Source organism: Petromyzon marinus, unplaced genomic scaffold, assembly GCF_048934315.1.
Source record: "Petromyzon marinus isolate PM22_M1 ecotype Great Lakes invasive population unplaced genomic scaffold, UKy_Petmar_22M1.pri1.0 PM_G_Scaffold_19, whole genome shotgun sequence".
NCBI classification, from domain to species: domain Eukaryota; kingdom Metazoa; phylum Chordata; class Hyperoartia; order Petromyzontiformes; family Petromyzontidae; genus Petromyzon; species Petromyzon marinus.
In genome coordinates, this window is record NW_027422750.1 from 3102236 (window position 1) to 3124990 (window position 22755).

Sequence of the window (22755 nt, forward strand, 5' to 3'; positions counted from 1 at the left end):
TTCACGCCGATGTGGTGATGCTGAGTGGTGACGTCACAGAGCGGGATTGGAGTTTAAGTTCATTTAGATTCATTTTCCATTGCTCCCTCCCTTGAACTCAGCCACAACAACAACAACGTGGACATTGCATCCCACTGGGATTTTTTAGCACACAGCGTTGGTGTACGGTGCTTTTTTCAGGAATATTTTGCTGTTTTTAATTCATGGATTTTCTGTTTGCAGTCACACAAAGTAGTCACTTTAAGATGTGTTTCTTGTTCGTTTTTGTGTTTGTTGTGGTTGCACTTGATTCAAGAGCCGAATGGCTCACAGGGGTATACCAAAATATATAAACTGAAACTATTGTGTACACTGTGTGTACACACTGTGTACGTACACGCTGTGTGTGCACTGTGTGTGTGTACACGTACACACACACACTGTGTGTACGTGTACACTGTGAATGTACAGTGTGTGTACACTGTGTGTACACACACTGTGTGTGTGCACTGTGTGTGTGCACTGTGTCTGTGCACTGTGTTGTATATACACTGTGTGTGTGTACACTGTGGGGGGCAGTCATCTCAGTCGACCAATGGGCATCTTTTCATCAATTTATTATTTTCCAATTTTCTTGTTTTTTTGTTTTCTATCTACGTGACTTTACCGAAAGAACCAAGAATGTGGTAGCACATTCTCTATTTATTGCAGAGGTTCAAGGTTAAAATCCGACAGGCACACCTGGCTACCCCAGTAACATTCACCACAACATGCGCAGTCTGCTAAACGGCAGATGTAAAACAAACCACTGTGTCACTCACAACGCACATTGCATGTTGGTGTCACGGTCAAAATTGTGTCAATTCCAGTAACACTATCCAGAAACTCCACAACGGAGACACGCACCCCCTGTACCAACGACGGAGGCGCAGGGACAGATGCTCGATTACGTTGGAATCGATCTGCAGACGGCCAGCAGCTCCGTGTCGCCTTATCTCGATCCCGCGATCCCTACCAGGTGAAAGTCCGCATCGAACCAAACCCCCGGCAAGGCCATCGTCTACTTAACGATGAGAGAAAACTCACACGAAATGTCGTTTTCAATGAATAAGCTTTTAATGAAGAAATACAACTATACAATTCAAAACATAATACAATTAAAAGCTGTTTCATTTTCAAACTTCAAGACGGAGCATCGGGAGCTTGCGTGGAGGCGTCGTTTGCGTGCAATTTTTTTCGTGACTTTCCTGGCCCAAGGCCGCAAATGGTTGTGAGGGGCGCCGCAGGCGGTCAGGCTTGCTTCAACTCTTGGTCGTGAACATCCAGACGTGAATCAGCAAGGAGCATTTCATGTCCTAGTTCGAGAAAATCTACATCAACACGTAATACAAACTACAATTCGTGTTGCAGAGAATGAACCTCCTCTACGTGTAACCTTTGAGTGGTGTGCCACGTAACTGATTAATGATCCGAGTATGCTCCTTATTTCAAAGACGATGAGTTGCTGCAGAGGGAGATGCTTCCTGAAAACACAAAAATACCCTTTGACCTGTATCACAAGAACAATGAGTCTCACCTGAGTTCTCTGTACAGGTTACTTCCAAACACACACACACACTTTGTCCTAACATCACTTATTCAATGTTTGACCCTTATAGACAAAATTTTACATGTATGCACACAATCAGACAAGTATTCATTCTAAATTGAATTACTGCACTGAAATATACTGCATCAGGTTACATCGCATTAACAAGAAGCTATTATAAAAAAATACGCACAGTCTGCTTAACAGTGTATGTACAACGTACTATTGTTGCGTCATTCAAAACGAGTAGGCCATTGCATGCTGGCGTCTGGGTCAAAATTTATCAAATTCGAAACATTGCCTACAAACTCCACAACTAAGATGCCACATCAACCATCGCCCCCTACTGACAGGCTCTTGTCCACATGCAGGCCGGTGCAGGGCCACCACCTTGTACCACACAGGGGCAGCTGCTACTTGGGGATGCTCTTCGTGTGTATGAGACGAGATACAAAACTCCGAATTGCCAGAGGCGATTAAGCAAGCACCATATAAATGGAATAATTAAATAACAAAAATCACGACGTTTCGGCCACAACACAAGTGGCCTTCATCAGGTGAAGGGACCGTGCTGTCATAATGAAGGCCACTTGTGTTGTGGCCGAAACGTCGTGATTTTTGTTATTTTATCTTTTTACCTACGTGACTTTACCGAATAGAACCAAAGATTATGGATCCTTGCAGTCACGAAAGCTTCAAATTTAGAATGTAATTATTAAAACCGAGTGAATGCCTGGGAGCTTATTGGCTCTCGCTCCTGGTTAGAGATTAACCCAACCCACAGGTCCACAAAGACTGGCCGCTCTTACCCTGCAGGTTTAACCTAGGAGCTGAGTGTTCAACTTCACATTCTTGTCATTAAAGGCCTGTGACAAAGGTGCATCCATTGGAGCGACCAGAGTGGAGTCAGCTCCGGGAGAGGCAACCACCTCGCCCCACGCTGCTCCTCCACTTCGAGGTCTGCGGAGAACTTCGCCACCACCAGCGTGGCGATCTTCACGGCTGTGCTCACTGTGGTTCTGCTGCTCATGCAGCCGATGGTGGAACTCCTCGGAGGATCTCGGCGTGGGGGTTCGAACATCAACGGCTCCAACGCCACCACCACCACCATAAACAACTACTCGGGACTCATGAAGGACGTCTCTCCACCGGCAGTGGTCGCCACCGGGGGACCGATGTTCACCAGCGGCCACGCAAACGGACAGGAGAGGGACGGCCCAGCCTGGCCCCCCGGGATGTCCTGGCTCATGGACAGCGCGCCGACTCCTCTCCTGCACGCTGCGGGTCAGCTGTGCAGTAGCCACAGTGAGGACATAGTGGACAGCGTGCTCCCTGCCCTGCCGCAGGCTATGGGTCAGGTGTGCAGTAGCCACAGTGAGGACATTGTGGACAGCGTGCTCCCTGCCCTACTGCAGGCTATGGGTCAGCTGTACAGCAGCTGCCAGGACATAGTGGACAGCGTGCTCCCTGCCCTAGTGCAGGCTATGGGTCAGCTGAGCGGCAGCTGCCAGGACATAGTGGACAGCGTGCTCCCTGCCCTGCTCAACGTCGTGCGTCAGCTGTACAGCGGGTGCAAGGAGGCCATCGGCTCCACCGTGCCGCTGAACACCCCGCACACCGCCGTGCGTCTCCGGCGTTTCGTACGTCGCAAAGTTGAGTGAGCAACATCCATCGTCGTCATCATCATCAGCCACGGTCAATCCACTGGCGGGTAGAGACCTCCCCGTGCCGTCGCCACCTCCCACGATGCCACTGTGCGGTGATCCACCCAGCGCCTGACACGTGGAGCGATTTCATTGCTTCGTCTCCCCACTGGGCATCCTCTCGGGTGACCCCCTCGCCGCCCATCGGCATCACTCGCCCCCTTCGCGCCCTCCACCGTCACCCTCAACTCCACCCGCAGTGGTTTCAACAGCCTGGTTGGGCACTGGAACGGTATCCCGGACAGTGCCGGATTAAGCTCGTGCGGGTCCTGTGGCATATATTATAAAGGTGCCCAAAATAAAATAACACAATTATTAAAACACAAAGTTTACACATCTACCGGGTCTCCACTTGACTTTGAATTGTCTAGGAGGAAGTCCACCCACACCTCCACTTCCACAAACTGCTGGGAGTTGCCTCGCTCTGCCTCACAGTCAGAATTCACCTCCTGCTACACGTTGCCTCCATCGATGTGAAGGTCCCATTTTGGAGTTGAATCTTCATCTTCACATTTCACCTTCACTTCTTCGCTCTTTACCATCACCTCTTCACATTTCACCATCACTTCTTCCCTCTTCACCATCACTTCTTCCCTCTTCACCATCACCTCTTCATATTTCACCTCGATAACTTTAAAAGTGTCCACGCTGGGATTTTCTTCCGGTTCGTGTTTCATGAGGGATGGGCTCATGGTGGCACTTTTACTTTCACAAGCTGATTTCAGACTCCACTCCTCGTGGATCTTCTGATGCTTTTGTGTTTTCTGGTGTACTTGAAGATGTTGTTGCTGCGAAAACGCTCTCCCGCACGGAGTGCACCTGAAGGGTTTCTCTCCTGTGTGTATTCTCTGGTGTGTTACAAGAGTAGATGAATGTGCAAACGCCTTCCCACACACACTGCACTTGAAGGGTTTCTCTCCCGTGTGTGTTCTCTGGTGTTCTACAAGATTAGATGAATGTGCAAATGCCTTCCAACACACACTGCACTTGAAGGGTTTCTCTCCTGTGTGAGTTCTCTCGTGCCGTGTCATATCTCCAGTACGATCCGTGCTGTATGCACACCGGTCGCATTGGAGCCTTGTCCTACCGAGCTGCGCTGAGTGCCTTTGCTCCATCAGAACAATTCTGCGGAGGAAGCGTCAGAGGAAGCGTCAGCTGCAGACAGAAAAAAATAATATCCACACCATCTACACGACAGTATCGAGGCACAGAGGAATGCATATATAGTCACATGTGACTTACACGTCTATACTTATTCATATATTCAGGATGTAGTAAAAATGTTTCCTAAATTCATCACAGGGCTGTTATGGCACACAATGAGAGGGCAAATGGTCATAAACATGCCTGGAAGCCTTCGTATCTTCAAAATGAATGTTCACCCAAAACTCCGAGCACACAATTTCAGCTGTCTGGCTACAAAAGGAATATTTCTGAGAGCTAAATTCAGCTGACATAGCAAAGGGTGTTGAAAACAATACTATTTGTGTTGTGCAGAAATTCATAAATTAATGTTCAATCGCAACTTAGAGGTGTGAATCCAGGCTCAGATGTCCTTAAATGCTGGGATGAACAGTTCCGACTTCAGCTGCATGTGTGTGCTGTGTTCACCTCCTGTTTACATTATTAACAGATCCCTGCAGGGTGGGCTGGTAAGACAAGTCTCTGCGCTGTCTATTGCTGATTTTACACCCAACAGCACGAGATTTCACTTCGTTAAAGTATTGAAAGGGGACGGACGGACACATTAATCTATTGCAGGCTGGTACACTCAGTTTACAACTTCGTTCCTACCAGTATAAAGAGTTCCAGAGGAAAACAAAAGTAAACTACTGTTATGATATAACCTCCGTGTTCAACAGAGTTAATAGACGTTACTGCAAACACAAACTGCACACTGTCACTGGGTAAACAGGCGGTGGTGTGTCTAGAATCACGCCTGGCCACCTTCATCTGCTTGGCATGAATGCTTCCTCACTCCACCAAGTAATTAATCGAGGATCAACGAACATAGCCGAGGCTAACTGGAGTTTGCGTGTCTCTCTCCGTGGTGAGATGTTAACTACCTCACGTGGTGTACAGGAAGTCGTGGGTTCGATCCCGACCCTGACGCCTGCTGTATATTTGGAGTTTGCGCGTCACTCCGTTTAGCGTCTTTGACCGATAGACATTGACACACGTATTCTTGTTTCTTTCAGTAAAGTTACGTAGATAGAAAATAACAATAACAGATAATATTATTACATTAAATAAAGAGCACTTGTGTTGCGATCAAAACGACGTGAGTTGTTTTGCTTTATTTGAAGTTATTCATTTATTTCATTGTTATTTTATTCAATTTTCTATCTACGTGACTTTACCGAAAGAACCAAGAATATTAATTCCTGCAGTCACCAAAGTTTTAAGTCAAAACATTCACACACGTTGACAAAGCCTAACCTTGTGTTGTTGTGGGCATGTCGCTTCTGATAACAAGAGCAGTATAGCAGCTCAAGCGGGCTTGGCCTGCTAACAAAAGAAAATTAAAACTGCGTGAATATTGACAATAAAACAAAGTTACAAAGTGGCGAGCCGGGTGAAGACAAATTAAACTTAAGCGAGATAATTAAAGTGAATGCCATCAGGCGAGGGCAGGAGGCAAGGCCCCGCGTGGCTAGGCCCCGCGTTGTAAAGTTCCAACCTGGACATCGATTCCCATGCTCGCTGCTACTCAACTGACATCCCTACGAGAGAGAGCGAGGCTCTACCTTGGTAAACAACAACGACCACCACCACGATGAGAATTTCTCACCTCGAGATTTCAGTGCAAGCGCGCACACGGCAACTTCCTGTTACCTCGCGACAGCAGGAAGTAGTATGACGTCACTTCCCTCCCAAGAGCGGCTCTCCAACTGAATAAATTATGTTAATAGGCCAGCACATGTGTCGAGGGATGGGGGCATGGGCGCTGAACCCGTCGCAATAAACTCGCGACGACTTTAACGGATACATTATGTTAATGAGCCGCCAGTCACTGGGCGTGATGAGTACTAGGTGCCTCGGTGAATGTATATGCTCTGACTTTAACATAGCTATTTCTGTGACCAGTTACAAGCTAATCACTCAGTTATTTCAATGCTAAATTCTATGCTAATTCCTTTGTCAAGGGGTACCTCTGCGGATGTGTATACTTTAACTTAGCTATTTCATTGAGCCATTTCAATGCTAAATTATATGCTAATTCCTTTGTCAAGGCGCGTGGTCTTTTCTTCTCACACAGCTTAAAGGTCGTGATCTAAGCGTGGCTTCTTCCACTCCAGCGCTGTCCTCCAGACAGCCTCGTCCCTTCACCTGATGAAGGCCGCTTGTGTTGTGGCCGAAACGTTGTGATTTTTGTTAATTTTATTATTTTATTTTCACCTACGTGACTTTACCCAATAGAACCAAAGAGTATGGATCCTAGCAGTCACGAAAGCTTTAAATCTAGAATTTACCCAATAGAACCAGAGCACTGGGCGTAGCTTTGCCCAAATAAGGATTGCCACTGGAACGATATCGGCAGTGCCCCAATCGGAGGTGACGTCATGCTCAAGAGCGCGGTGGACGGGGTTGGGGTGAATACCTTGGTGACATGATGTCACTAGCGAGGTACACCTCCCCCTGGCGTTTCACGCCGATGAGGTAATGCAGAGTGGTGATGTCACAGAGGTGGAGTTTAAGTTGATTTAGATTCATTTTCCATTGCTCCCTCCCTTGGGTGCGTGGGCTCAGCAACGTGGACATTATTGTGTATACACTGTGTGTACACTGTGTGTGTGTGTACACTATGTGTGTGTACACTGTGTCACTGTGTGTGTCACTGTGTGTGTACACTGTGTGTGTACAGTGTGTGTATGTACACTGTGTGTACGTATATACATTGTGTGTGTACACTGTGTGTGTGTACACTGTGTCACTGTGTATACACTGCGTGTGTATACACTGTGTGTACACTGTGTGTGTACACTGTGTGTATACACTGTGTGTGTCACTGTGTCACTGTGTGTCGCTGTGTGTGTCACTGTGTCACTGTGTGTGTGTCACTGTGCCTGGCACAAGCGTCGTGGTGACATCACCGCCACTTAGTGGCGAATGGCGGTTGTTATGTCACAGTGTCACTGTGTATGTCACTGTGTCACTGTGTGTACACTGTGTGTGTACACTGTCACTGTGTCACTGTGTGTGTCACTGTGTCACTGTCACTGTGTGTGTACACTGTGTGTGTGTACACTGTGTGTGTACACTGTGTGTCACTGTGTGTGTACACTGCGTGTGTGTACACTATGGGTATACACTGTGTGTCACTGTGTGTCACTGTGTCACTGTGTGTGTGTCACTGTGCCTGGCACAAGCGTCGTGGTGACGTCACCGCCACTTAGTGGCGAATGGCGGTTGTTGTTGTGTCACTGTGTGTCACTGAGTGTGTACACTGTGTGTGTGTACACACAGTGTACACACACACAGTTTACACACTGTGTCACTGTGTGTACACTGTGACACAGTGTGTACACTGCGTGTGCACACTGTGTCACTGTGTCACTGTGTGCCACTGTGTGTGTGTACACTGTGTACACTGTGTGTATACACTGTGTGTGTACCCTGTTTGTGTCCACATTGAACCAAACCCCCGGCAAGGCCATCTACTTAATGACGAGAGAAAATTCACACGAAATGTCCTTTTCAATGAAGTCTTCCAGATGTAAATTGATACAAGCTTTTAATGAGGAAATAAAATCATCTAATTCAAAACACAACACAATTCAAAGATGTTTAATTTTAAAACTTCAAAAACGGAGCATGGGGTACTTGCGTGAATGCGTCCTTCGAGTGCAAATTTTGTGACTTTCCTGGCCTGAAGGCCGTCAATGTGTTGGACCCTTATTGGTGTACAGCGTCTCAACAACAGCAGTGGGGTTTGCCTCAACCGATGGTTACGAACATCCAGACGTGAATCAGCAAGGAGCATTTCTAGTCCCAGCTAGACAAAATCTACGTCAACACGTAAGACAAAACTACAATTTGTGTTGTAGAGAATGTACCTCCTCCTATACGTGTAACTTTCAAGTGGTATGCCTTGTAACTGATGAATGATCCGAGCGTGCTACCTATTTCAAAGACAATGAGTTGCTCCAGAGGCAGACGCTTCGTGAAACACAAAAGTACCCTTTGACCTGTATCACAAGAACAACGGGTCTCACCCGAGTTCTCTGTACAGGTTACTTCCAAAACACACACGCACTTTGTCCTACCATCACTTATTCAATGTTTGACCCTCAGACAAAATGTTACATGCACACGCACAATCAGACAAGTATTCATTCTAAATCATTGACGGGCATATTAACAACATTGAATTACTGCAGCGAAATTGACTGCATCACGTTACATCGTATTAACAAGAAGTAATTTTACAAATACGCACCGTCTGCTTAACAGTGTATGTACAACGTACCATTGTTGCGTCATTCAAAACAAGTAGGCCATTGCATGCTGGCGTCTGGGTCAAAATGTAGCAAATTTAAAACATTACGCTACAAATAATAAATCACGGCGTTTCGATGGCAACACAAGCAATCGTCATCAGGTGGGACAAGCACAGCAGCAAGAAGAAGGAACTGCTGGAGTAGGCGCCTACTACTTCAGCAGTTTCTCTTGCTGTGGTTGTCCCACCTGATGACGATTGCTTGTGTTGTGATCTAAACGCCGTGGTCTGTTATGTTTCTACTCACGTGGTGACTTTACCGAAAGAACTCAAAAATGTGGATTCCTGCAGTCACGAAAGCTTCGAATCAAGATTGCCTACAAACTACACAACTGAGATGACGCATCAATCATCGCCCCCTACTGACAGGCTCTTGTCCACATGCAGGCTGGTGCAGGGCCACCACCGTATGCCACACAGGGGCAGCTGCTACTTGGGGATGCTCCTCGAGCGTTTCAGACGAGACACGAAACTCCGAGTTGCTGAGGCGGTTAAGCGAGCAAAGCGTAAAAGCAATTATCATGAGAACATCGTGAATGCTTGAGAGCTTATTGGCTCTCGCTCCTGGTGAGAGATTGACCCAACCCACAGGTCCACAAAGACTGGCCGCTCTTACTCTGCAGGTTGAACCTAGGAGCTGAGTGTTCAACTTGACATTCTTGTCATTAAAGGTTTGTGACAAAGGTGCATCTATTGTAGCGACATTGTCTCTGGCTTACACATCTACCGGGTCTCCACTTGACTTTGTATTGTCTAGGAGCAAGTCCACCCACACCTCCACAAACTGCTGGGAGTTGCCTCGCTCTGCCTCAGTCAGAATTCTCCTCCTGCTTCACGTTGCCTCCATTTATGTGAAGGTCCCATTTTGGAGTTGAATCTTCATCTTCACATTTCACCTTCACTTCTTCGCTCTTCACCTTCACTTCTTCACATTTCACCTTCACTTTTTCGCTCTTCACCATCACCTCTTCCCTCTTCACCATCACCTCTTCATATTTCACCTCGATACCTTTAAAAGTGTCCAAGCTGGGATTTTCTTCCGGTTCGTGTTTCATGAGGGATGGGCTCATTGCGGCACTTTGACTTTCACAAGCTGATTTCAGACTCCACTCCTTGTGGATCTTCAGATGCTTCCGTGTTCTCTGGTGTACTTGAAGATTTTATGAATGTGCAAACGCCTTCCTGCAGAGTGCACCTGAAGGGTTTCTCTCCTGTTTGTGTTCTCTGGTGTACTTTAAGATGTGATGACTGTGAAAACATCATCCCACACAGAGCGCACCTCAAGGGTTTCTCTCCCGTGTGTGTTCTCTGGTGTACTTTAAGATGTGGTGACTGTGAAAACGCCTTCCCGCACAGAGTGCACTTGAAGGGTTTCTCTCCCGTGTGTGTTCTCTCGTGTACTTTAAGATGTGGTGACCGTGCAAACACCATCCCGCACAAAATGCACCTGAAGGGTTTCTCTCCTGTGTGTTCTCTGGTGTTTTTAAGAGCAGATGACAGTGAAAATGCCTTCCCACACACAGTGCACTTGAATGGTTTCTCTCCTGTGTGTGTTCTCTGGTGTTTTTTAAGAACAGTTGACTGTGAAAATGCCTTCCCACACACAGTGCACTTGAAGGGTTTCTCTCCCGTGTGTGTACTCTGGTGTCTTTGCAGACTTGATGAATGTGCAAACGCCTTCCCACACACAGTGCACCTGAAGGGTTTCTCTCCCGTGTGTGTTCTCTCGTGTACTTGAAGATTTGATGACCGTGCAAACATCACCCCGCACAAAATGCACCTGAAGGGTTTCTCTCCTGTGTGTGTTCTCTGGTGTTTTTTAAGAGCAGATGACAGTGAAAATGCCTTACCACACACAGTGCACTTGAATGGTTTCTCTCCTGTGTGTGTTCTCTGGTGTTTTTTAAGAACAGTTGACTGTGAAAATGCCTTCCCACACACAGTGCACTTGAAGGGTTTCTCTCCCGTGTGTGTACTCTGGTGTCTTTGCAGACTTGATGAATGTGCAAACGCCCGGAGGGAATATTCTACGAGCCGACCCTAGGCCTACCGCTACCCAAGTCCGCAAATGCTCGCACGCCCCATCACGTACCTCGCGGCCGTGCTCACGGCGTCGCGCGGACGCCGTGAGAGTCGGAGGGACGAAGACGAAAGGGAACTTTGCCTATCGCCGCCTTGTAGCGGCGCTCGCCGGCGTCGCACGGATTCCGCGAGCGGCTCGAGAAGGCGGAGAGCGTCGCGTGCGACTCGTCGCCGCCGACCCGGCGAAACTTCGCGCGCCCAAACAATTTGAAGCCAACTCAGGGGCGCCGCAATGTGACTCGCTCCGCGAGGGTCGGCCATTCTCCTGGCGCCGGGAAACCGCGGGACTTTCATCCCAGAGACCCTTCGGATGAAAACCCGTCGTGCCGGGCAATCCCCCGCCAGAACGCTACGTGCGTGAGCTGCAGGTGCGTGCTCGGTGTGGGGGGGCACGGGGGAGTCGAGGCGATGGCAGAGTTGCTCCGAGACCGTGGCACCACAGCGGATCGGGAATTGCGTTGAAATCCGGCTCACGCAAAAGCACAAAAGGGGCGACCCAACGGGGCCCCGAAATCAAATCGATTCGCCGAGTCGACAAATGTGCACATCGCCCCGGGGATGGCAACTGACAGTCGAGTACGGAAAATCGTGATGTACACCGATTCTGTTTATGTGCGACACAACTTCACGCCACATGGTCCCACGGGGAAAGACGGTGGCATAAGTAAATACAAAAACGAACCAGTAAACCATTGGTGATTGATCAAAGCTATGAAGGCGATGATCCAGGAAAATTATATTATGATGCTGTGTTAAAAGGTAATAAGTTACTCTAAAGTGCATGGCCATGGAAACGTTGGTAATGATTAGGAAAAAGTCTGAAATATGTTGACATGTTAATCAGCAAATCAAATTAAATCCACAGAGGAGGGAAAGAAGGATCCCAAGCATGCGACACTCAGAACCAAAAGTGGCAGAGACTCGGCCGAGAGAGTGGAGAGAGAGAGAGGAAGAGACTTTTCAGGACTTTATTTCCACTAAAAAAGTAACAAAAAAACATTACAGCAAAAAAACACCAAAATTGAAAATCAATAAAACATCAAACTCTTAACAGCGGTATGTGCATGAAATACAAATGGCACCGGGATAGAGGCTGTGGAAACGAGGCGGTGCACGGACATCTCCATGTGCAGCAAAGTTGTTCAAGGGTTTTTCAATTTTATAAAGAATCAAATGTTTTGACATCAGAATGCGATGTGAACAATATATTTTTCTCCCCTACATTTTCAAAACGAAATGGCATTGACATGTCAAACACCTGAGTTCGTTTTTTCAAGGATTCTGTTGTCGTAGCTACGTATGCAGTCTGCAAGTTTTTTATGTGGGCACGTGCAAATATTGTCTGGGTACATGCAAATATTCCTTTGAAAATGTGTCCTAGACTATATATATTTGTAAGTTAATAAAAGTAGAATTGAAACATTAGCACAATGTAGATTTGTATGTTGTAGGGTAGAAATATATTTATCATAGCGATGATCTAACATTGGTTTAATACAATTTATATTTTTACTTAGAAGACTTTAGAAATGCAATAGACTAAATATAATGCTTGTGTTTTTAAATAAAATAATATATTTACCAGGATTAAAGTTGTGCGAAATATGTTATAAAATCTGAGGCTTGGAGAATTGCATGCTGGGAATTAAATTGAGAAAGAAAGGGGTTAATGTATGGCTTGCAGAGCAGGCACACGTTACAGAGATTATTGACAAAACAGAATGCGATGTGAACAATATATATTTTTCTCCGCTACATTTTCAAAACGAAATGGCGTTGACATGTCAAACACCTGAATTAGTTTTTTCTTCAAGGATTCTGTTGTCGGTTTTCATTAAAGTGCAATGACAGGGGTAACACCTGCTGACATCACAGGGTGACACCTGCTGACATCACAGGGTGACACCTGCTGACATCACAGGGTGACACCTGCTGACATCACAGGGTAACACCTGCTGACATCACAGGGTGACACCTGCTGACATCACAGGGTGACTCCTGCTGACATGACAGGGTGACACCTGCTGACATCACACGGTGACACCTGCTGACATCACAGGGTGACACCTGCTGACTTGACAGGGTGACACCTGCTGGCCTGGCAAGGGCTTCAGGGGTACGGCCACAGAGGTAACAACCAATCAGGGAAGGAGGCACATCTGGGGCAAGGGCAACAGGTGGGGCTAGCTGAGTTACTCCGGTCACCTGCTCGAAGGGTTCCACGAGAGGGCGTGGCTGGAGGCGGGGCCTAGCCACGCCTCTGGCCACGCCCTCTCGTGTAACCTGCTCGAAGGTTCCACGAGAGGGCGTGGCCGGAGGCGGGGGATTCGCATTGCTGAGGATGTTGTAGGCGAGCTGACACGCCACCTCCCGTGCTCCCTCCTCGCTGGAGCTCAGAAATTTGGGGAAGATGCCGGCGCCTTCTCCCACCCCGGGAATCGACATCTTATAGAGGAGGCCCACGGGTATCCCGGGCTCCGAGTAAGCGTGCAGCTCGAATATTGGGTAGCTGACGCCGGCGGTCCGGCACAGCATCCGCAGCCGCACCTCCCACGACAGCATGGCCGCCTCCGGCAGCGCCTCGAGAGCAATGGGCATGGGCCGCAGGTGGAGAGGTACCCACCACAGTTGCATGCGTGCCCCCCAGCCCCCAAATTGGCTTTGTGCGGCTTTGCCGGTGCCCGTGCACTCCGGCTGCAGCAGGTCTGGCACCGCCGCCTCCATCTCCACCGCCGCGGCCGCAGCCACCCACTCCGAGATGGCCCAGTCCACCTTGATGGTCCGGCCCCATAGCTGCAAGTTGATTCGAAGGAGCTTCTTCCGGGCCATGGCGGCCGCGTGATTGCTCCCGTACTCGATGAACGCGTAGCCTCGGTTGAGGATTTTGTCCCAGCGACAGACGCTCATCTTGGCGTCCACCACGCCCTCCGTGGCACCGCTCATCGCCATCATCACCTCCGCTCGCTTCTTGTCCTTTGGCAGGCCCCCAATTAAGAGGCAGCGATTGTCCACGCTGAAGTGGACTCCAATGCGGCATCCGGGACGGATCTCGAATTTATCGAGTTTCTTGACGGCATCCATGGCTTTGGCGCGCGTGGCGTAGGTAGCGAACGCGTAGCCGCGGTTCTCTCCGCTAAACTCCATCATGAGGCGGAGCTGGTAGAGATTCCCCACCATCTCCAGCACGGGCACCAGCTCATCCTCGTAGAGGTCGCGCGGGATCCTCCCCAGAAACACCTCGCAGCCACGGGCGGGACGGGGCCCCTGCCAGTCGGGCGGTGGTCCGATCTTCCTCTGTCCGTTCTCCCGGACGACGCTGTACCCCGTGCGCAACATGAGGTCCGGCAGGACCTTCTTCATGCAGGCCATGCCGAGCACCGGTGGTTTGGCTGCTACGGTGGTGCTGGGGCAGCGCCTTGGGGCCCGGTGGAGCCCTTGACGCTCCGCGCGGTCGCCTCGTGCCGACAAAGTCACGGGGGGAATCAACTCCTGAAGAGCCAAATCCCCGGCAGGAACTCGCTCGGGCCCGAACCTACAGGGGATATGAAGAGAGGGAGAGAGTGAAGACAGAGATGGATGGAGAGAGAGAGACGCGTTTAAGCAGAGCTACCTATATAAACTCATAATAAAGGTTTTTGGGTTAGATCGCGTTATTTATAAATGTGTCGTAACCCTCCACCACCCGACACGGCCAATCAGCAAAAAAAAGTGTCACGTTGACAAAAGACAAATAATTCACATTAAAACCATCTTTTTGGTTTAGATATGTGGATGACACTTTGGTTGTCTGGTCACATGGTAAAGATACGCTTAATGATTTTCTAAATCATCTCAATGCACAAAACCCGGCCATCCAGTTCACCATGGAAATGGAGGTGAATAACACACTCCCATTCCTAGATATTTTGCTTGGACATGGCCTAAACGGTAAAATAACACACAGCGTTTACAGAAAGCAAACGCACACTGATACCTATCTGAATGCAGAATCACATCATCATCCAGCTCAGAAATCCTCTCTTATCAAGACGCTCATACATCGGGCTAAAACAGTGTCAGATGGAGAGAGTCTAGTGAGAGAGATCAAACACGTTAAAGACGCACTACGACAGAATGGCTACAATAATGCTCAAATCAACAGAGCACTGAATGCCAAATCACGATCGCAAAGCAATACTGCTGAAAGCGATCACATTGTTAAAACAATAAAAAAAATCCATATATCTCAGGAGTAACTGACAAATTAGCCCGTGTTTTGCAAAAGCAAAACATTACAGTAAAATTTGGTACAGTACACAAAATTCAAAAACTAGTATCTTGTACTAAAAATGCATTACCTAAATTATCAACAGAAGGTGTATATCGGATTAATTGTTTATGTGGCAGATGCTATATTGGACAGACGGTACGTAACATCAGCGTAAGACTAAAAGAACATCAGAGAAATATTAAATTATCTCAAACACAACTGTCGGCAGTGGCAGAACATGCTTGTCAACAAGGACACTCAATTGATTTTGATAACGTTGAAGTGTTGTGTAAAACTAATTATTGCTGGCAAAGACTAATTAGAGAATCCATTGAAATTGAGAGGAATAAAAATAACTTTAATCGCTCTGACAGCTACAGGCTTAGTGCGGCCTGGAAGCGTATTATTAAATAATACATATTACAATTCCTTATAGGGGAAACACATACTAATTAACGGATTACTAACACACATTACAACTAATTACTAATCTACAACTCATTACTAATCATAACCATTGACTGATTACTATTCGATTATATCATTACAATACCCCCCCCCCTCAGCCTCAAATCACTGCACCTGATATGAGTTAAATGATGACGTCACCCTGCTGCTGCTCTATTTAAGACCGGGAGCAAGTGGAGAGGGTCTTTACCATTCTGGCGAATTGCCCGATGATGCTGGATGTAATTACCAGCGAAACGTCACACTACTCAAACTGTAAATGTTGTGGATTCACTCTTCAACACACCGGTGGGCTAAAGTAGTGAACTATTTGTCTTTTGTCAACGTGACACTTTTTTTGCTGATTGGCCGTGTCGGGTGGTGGAGGGTTACGACACATTTATAAATAACGCGATCTTACCCAAAAACCTTTAAAAATATTGGTCGCGAAAGCCTGCTACGTGTTAAACTATATGAATTCGAAAAATCACAATAAACTTAAAGAGAAACCCAAGAAACTGTGTCCTGACTTTTGTACCGCCCTGTATAATAATCATTACCCCTCACCCCTGGTACACCCCCCCCACCCTCCGCAGTACCCCTCCTCACTCATCCACTCACTCACCGAGTCGCTCACACATTCACCCACCCATTTACTCACCCACTCACTCAGCCACTCCCCAATCACTCACCTGCTGGCTCACCCACTCACTCGCCCACTCACTCAGCCACTCACCCACCCACCCACTCACCCAACCACTCATACACTCACTCGTCCAGTCGCTCACATACTCATCTACACACACACCCACCCACTCACTCACCCAGTCGCACACACACTCACTCACCCAGTTGCTCACCCAGTTGCTCACTCACTCACACAGTCACCCACCCACCCACACACTCACCTAGTCGCTCACACACTCACCTCACACACTCACTCACCCACTCAGCCACACACTCACCCAATCGCTCACACACTCACCACCCACTCACCCACCCACTCACCCAGTCGCCCACACACTCACCTCACACACTCACCCAGTTGCTCACCCAGTTGCTCACTCACTCACACAGTCACCCACCCACTCATCCACCCACCCACTCACCCAGTCGCCCACACACTCACCTCGCACACTCACTCACTCACCCACTCACTCACTCACCCACCCACACACTCACTCACCCAGTCGCTCACACACTCACCACCCACTCACCCAGTCGCCCACACACTCAGCTCACACACTCACTCACCCACCCACTCACCCACCCAGATGCCCACACGCTCACCCACTCACTCACCCACTCTCTCAGCCACTCACCCACTCACTCACCCGCTCACTCACCCAGCCACTCACCCACTCACTCACCTGCTCGCTCACCCAGCCACTCACCCACTCACTCACCTGCTCGCTCACCCAGCCACTCACCCAGCCACTCACAACAATCGCCACTAATTGGTGGTGACGTCACCACGACGCTTGTGCCAGGGTCACGTGGTTAGCGGTAATCAATTGAAGGTGGAGGGGTTAATTAATTGAAGGTGGAGAGGGGCTTAATTAATTAATTACTGCTAACCACGTGAGCCTGGCACATGCGTCGTGGTGACGTCACCGCCAATTAGTGGCGATTGTTGTGAGTGGCTGGGTGTGTGGGCGACTTGGTGAGTGGGTGGATGTGTGAGTGTCTGGGTGAGTGGGTGGGTGAGTGGGTAACCCCTCCACCTTCAATTAAGTAAATGAAGGTGGAGGGATGTCAGTTGAGTAGCAGCGAGCATGGGAATCGATGTCCAGGTTGGAACTTTACAACGCGGGGCCTAGCCACGCGGGGCCTTGCCTCCTGCCCTCGCCTGATTGCATTCACTTTAATTATCTCGCTTAAGTTTAATTTGTCTTCACCCGGCTCGCCACTTTGTAACTTTGTTTTATTGTAAATATTCACGCAGTTTTTATTTTCGTTATTTTGTTAGCAGGCCAAGCCCGCTTGAGCTGCTATACCGCTCTTGTTATCAGAAGCGACCTGCCCACAACAACACAAGGTGAGGCTTTGTCAACGTGTGTGAATGTTTTGACTTAAAACTTTGGTGACTGCAGGAATTAATATTCTTGGTTCTTTCGGTAAAGTCACGTAGATAGATAATAAAATGAAAATAACAATAATTTAAATCAAAAATATATTTTTTTAAATAAAGCAATAAACCCACGACGTTTCGATCGCAGCACAAGTGGTCTTTATCTTATTGAATTTAATCTGTTATTTTTATTTTCTATCTACGTGACTTTACTGAAAGAACAAACAATACGTGTGTCAATGTATCTATCGGTCATAGACGCTAAGCGCGTGCCGCTGTTGACTCTGAATGTGTGGAGGGGAACACCTTCACCACGGGGAGAGAGAGACAGAGACACGGATAGCCTCGGCTATGTTGATGATCCTCGATTCATTACTTGGTGGAGTGAGGAAGAATTAATGCTGAGCAGATGAAGGTGGCCAGGCTTGGTGCTGGTCACACCGCCACCTGTTTACTCATGGCAGTGTGTGACAGTGTCAAGTTTGTGTTTGCAGTAAAGTCTATTAACTCTGTTGAACACGGAGGTTGTATCAAAAAAATATTTTATTTTTGTTTTCCTCTGGAACTCTTAATAAGAATGGAAACAGGAGGTGAACACAGCACACACATTCAGCTGAAGTCGGATCTGTTCATCCCAGCATTCAAGGACATCTGAGCCTGGATTCACACCTCTAAGTTGCGATTGAACATTAATTTATGCATTTCTGCATAAGACAAATAGTATTGTTTTCAACACCCTTTGCTATGTCAGCTGAATTGAGCTTTCATAAATATTCCTTTTGTAGTCAGACAGCCGAAATTGTGTGCTTAGAGTTTTGGGTTAACATTCATCTTGAAGATATGAAGCCTTCCAGGCATATTAATGACATTTTCCCTCTCATTGTGTGCCATAGCAGCCCGTGGAGAGAAACCCTTCAGGTGCACTCTGTGCGTGAAGGCATTTGCACGTTCATCAGATCTGATGAATTTGGGAAACTTTTTCACTACATCATGAATATATTAATAAGTATAGACGTGTAAGTCACGTGTGCATTCCTCTGTGCCTGACGTGTAGATGGTGTGGATATTCTTTTTTTATGTCTGCAGCTGACGCTTCCTCTGCAGAATTGTTCTGATGGAGCAAAGGCACTCAGCGCAGCTCGGTACGACAAGTCAACAATGCGACCAGCGTGCATACAGCACGGACCGGACTGGAAATCTGACACGGCACCAGAGAAGTCACACAGGAGAGAAACCCTGCAAGTGCACTGTGTGTGGGAAGGCGTTTGCATGTTCATCTGTTGTTAAAAAACACCAGAGAACACACACGGGAGAGAAACCCTTCAAGTGCAGTGTGTGTGGGAAGGCGTTTGCAGATTCATCAAATCTTCAAGTACACCAAAGAACACACACGGGAGAGAAACCCTTCAAATGTACTGTGTGTAACAAGGCATTTGCATGGCCATCAGTTTTTCAGATCCACCAGAGAACACACACGGGAGAGAAACCCTTCAGGTGCAGTGTGTGTGGCAAGGCGTTTGCACAGTCATGTAATCTTGTAAAACACCAAAGAACACACACGGGAGAGAAACCCTTCAAGTGCAGTGTTTGTGGGAAGGCATTTGCACAGTCATTTGATCTTGTAAAACACCAGAGAACACACACAGGAGAGAAACCCTTCAAGTGTGCTCTGTGCGGGAAGCCGTTTGCAGAATCATCAACTCTTCGAAGACACCAGAGAACAAAAAGGCATCACAAGGAGCGGAGTCGGAGTCTGAAATCAGCTTGTGAAAGTCAAAGTGCCGCAATGAGCCCATCCCTCATGAAACAAGAACCAGACGAAAATCCCAGCTTGGACACTTTTAAAGGTATCAAGGTCAAATATGAAGAGGTGAAGGTGAAATGTGAAGAAGTGATAAGCGAAGAAGTGAAGGTAAAATGTGAAGATGAAGATTCATCTCCAGAATGGGACCTTTACATTGATGAAGGCAACGTGAAGCAGGAGGAGAATTCTGACTGAGGCAGAGTGAGGCAACTCCCAGCAGTTTGTGGAAGTGGAGGTGTGGGTGGACTTGCTCCTAGACAATACAAAGTCAATTGGAGACCCGGTAGATGTGTAAGCCAGAGACGATGTCGCTACAATAGATGCACCTTTGTCACAGGCCTTTAATGACAGTAATGTGAAGTTGAGCACTTTGTGGGCCCGTGGGTTGGGTAGATCTCTAACCAGGAGCAAGAGCCAATAAGCTCCCAAGCATTCACTATGTTATAACAATTGCTTTTACATAGTGCTTGCTTAATTGCCTCAGCAACTCGGAGTTTTGTGTCGTACCTCTTCTGAAACACTCGAAGAGCATCCCCAAGTAGCAGCTGCCCCTGTGTGGCACAAGGTGGTGGCCCTGCACCGGCCTGCATGTGGACTAGAGCCTGTCAGTAGGGGGCGATGATTGATGTGTCATCTCAGTTGTGTAGTTTGTAGGTAATGTTTAGAATTTGCTACAATTTCACTCAGACGCCAGCATGCAATGGCCTACTCGTTTTGAATGACACAATAGTATGTTTAACATACACTTTGAAGCAGACTGTGCAACTTTTTTTAAAAGCTTCTTGTTAATACGATGTAACGTGATGCAGTATATTTCACTGCAGTAATGGTTAATATGCCTGTCAATAAATTTAGAATGTATACTTGTCTGGTTTTGTGCATACTTGTAACATTTCATCTGTAAGGGTCAAACATTGAATAAGTGATGTTAGGACAAAGTGTGTGTGTGTGTTTGAAAGTAACCTGTACAGAGAACTCAGGTGAGACCCGTTGTTCTTGTGATACAGGTCAAAGGGTGTTTTTGTGTTCCACGAAGCATCTGCCTCTGGAGCAACTCATTGTCTTTGAAATAGGTAGCACACTCGGATCATTCATGAGTTACAAGGCATACCACTTGAAAGTTACACGTATAGGAGGAGGTACATTCTCTACAACACGAATTGTAGTTTTGTCTTACGTGTTGACGTAGATTTTGTCTAACTAGGGCTAGAAATGCACCTTGCTGATTGACGTCTGGATGTTCGTTACCTATCGGTTGAAGCAAACCCCACTGCTGTTGTTGAGACGCTGTGCACCAATAAGGGTTCAACACATTGACGGCCTTCAGGCCAGGAAAGTCACAACATTTGCACACGAAGGACGCATTCACGCAAGTACCCCATGCTCCGTTTTGAAGTTGTAAAATGAAACATCTTTGAATTGTGTTGTGTTTTGAATTGGATGATTTTATTTCTTCATTAAAAGCTTTTATCAATTTACATCTGGAAGACTTCATTGAAAAGGAGATTTCGTGTGAATTTTCTCTCGTCATTAAGTAGATGGCCTTGCCGGGGGTTCGGTTCAATGCGGACACAAACAGTGTACACACACAGTGTACACACACACAGTGTACACACACAGTGTATACACACAGTGTACACACACATAGTGTACACACACACACAGTGTACACACAGTGTACACACACACACAGTGTACACACACAGTGTACACACACAGTTTACACACACAGTGTATACACAGTGTACACACAGTGAACACATACAGTGTACACACACACAGTGTATGTACACAGTGTAAACACACGTAGTGTACACACTGTATACACAGTGTACACACAGTGTACACACACACAGTGCACACACAGTGTACACACACAGGGTACACACACAGTGTACACACACACTGTATACACAGTGTACACACACACAGTGTACACACACACAGTGTACACAGTGTACACACACACAGTGTACACACACTGTACACACATACAGTGTACAGTGTACACACAGGGTACACAGTGTACACACACACAGTGTACACACACACAGTGACACAGTGTACACACACAGTGTATATACATAGTGTACACACAGTGTGTGCACACGCAGTATATATACACACGCAGTATATACACACTGACACAGTGACGCACACATAGTGACACACACAGTGACACACACAGCGACACACAGTGACACACAGTGTATACACACAGTGTACACACACAGTGTATACAAACGGTGTACACACACACTGTATACAAACAGTGTACACACAATTCTAGATTTAAAGCTTTCGTGACTGCTAGGATCCATACTCTTTGGTTCTATTCTATTAACAGACAACGGGACAAGAAGTCGCAACTCATCGAGACGCTGACCTTCCTCAAAAGATGCCGCGATCACAAGCTTAAGGGTCGTGATCTAAGCGTGACTTCTCTCACTCCAGCGCTGTCCTCCAGGCAGTCTCGTCCCTTCACCTGATGAAGGCCGCTTGTGTTGTGGCCGAAACGTCGTGATTTTTATTTTATTTTCACCTACGTGACTTTACCCAATAGAACCAAAGAGTATAGTGTACACACACACAGTGTATACACACAGTGTACACACACACACAATGTACACACACACGCAGTGTACACACAATGTACACACACAGTACACACACACAATGTACACACACAGTGTACACACACACAGTGTACACACACAGTGTATACACATAGTGTACACACACAGTATACACACAGTGACACAGTGACACACACAGTGTACACACACAGTGTACACACACACAGTGTACACACACAGTGTACACACACACAGTGTACACACAGTGTATACACAGTGTACACACACACAGTGTACATACAGTGTGCACACAATGTACACACACATTGTACACACACAGTGTACACACACATTGTACATACAGTATATACACAGTGTACACACACAGGGTATATATACACACTGTACACACACACAGTAACACACAGTGTACACACACACAGTGACACACAGTGACACACACAGTGTATACACAATAATGTCCACGTTGTTCTTGCTGAGCTCACACACCCAAGGGAGGGAGCAATGGAAAATGAATCTAAATCAACTTAAACTCCAACTGTGTGACGTCACCACTCTGCATTACCTCATCGGCGTGAAACGCCAGGGGGAGGTGTACCTCGCTAGGACGTCATGTCACCAAGGTATTCACCCCTCCCCCGTCCACCGCGCTCTTGAGCGTGACGTCACCTCCGCCCGTGTCACTGCCGATATCGTTCCAGTGGCAATCCTTATTTGGGCAAAGCTACGCCCAGT

The 22755-nt window shown here is 47.3% G+C and overlaps 1 protein-coding gene and 1 long non-coding RNA gene across 2 annotated transcripts; both read right to left on the reverse strand.

Moving 5' to 3' along the window:
• Positions 1-1071: 1071 nt before the first annotated feature.
• Positions 1072-3632, reverse strand: LOC142912160 (uncharacterized). Its single transcript, XR_012933941.1, has 2 exons — positions 1438-3632; positions 1072-1334 (listed from the first exon to the last, which is right to left on the reverse strand). It is a non-coding gene; the product is annotated as an uncharacterized LOC142912160 (long non-coding RNA).
• A 934-nt stretch (positions 3633-4566) lies between these two features.
• Positions 4567-16957, reverse strand: LOC142912144 (dead end protein homolog 1-like). Its single transcript, XM_076060461.1, has 3 exons — positions 16919-16957; positions 12910-14384; positions 4567-4574 (listed from the first exon to the last, which is right to left on the reverse strand). Exons 2-3 carry the CDS (start codon positions 14219-14221, stop codon positions 4567-4569), a joined length of 1320 nt encoding a protein of 439 aa, XP_075916576.1. The 5' UTR covers positions 14222-14384; positions 16919-16957.
• Between the last annotated feature and the right edge of the window lie 5798 nt (positions 16958-22755).

Coding starts and splice junctions, on each gene's coding strand:
- LOC142912144 (XM_076060461.1), bottom strand. CDS start 14,221: ATGGCCTGCATGAAGAAGGTCCTGCCGGACCTCATGTTGCGCACGGGG.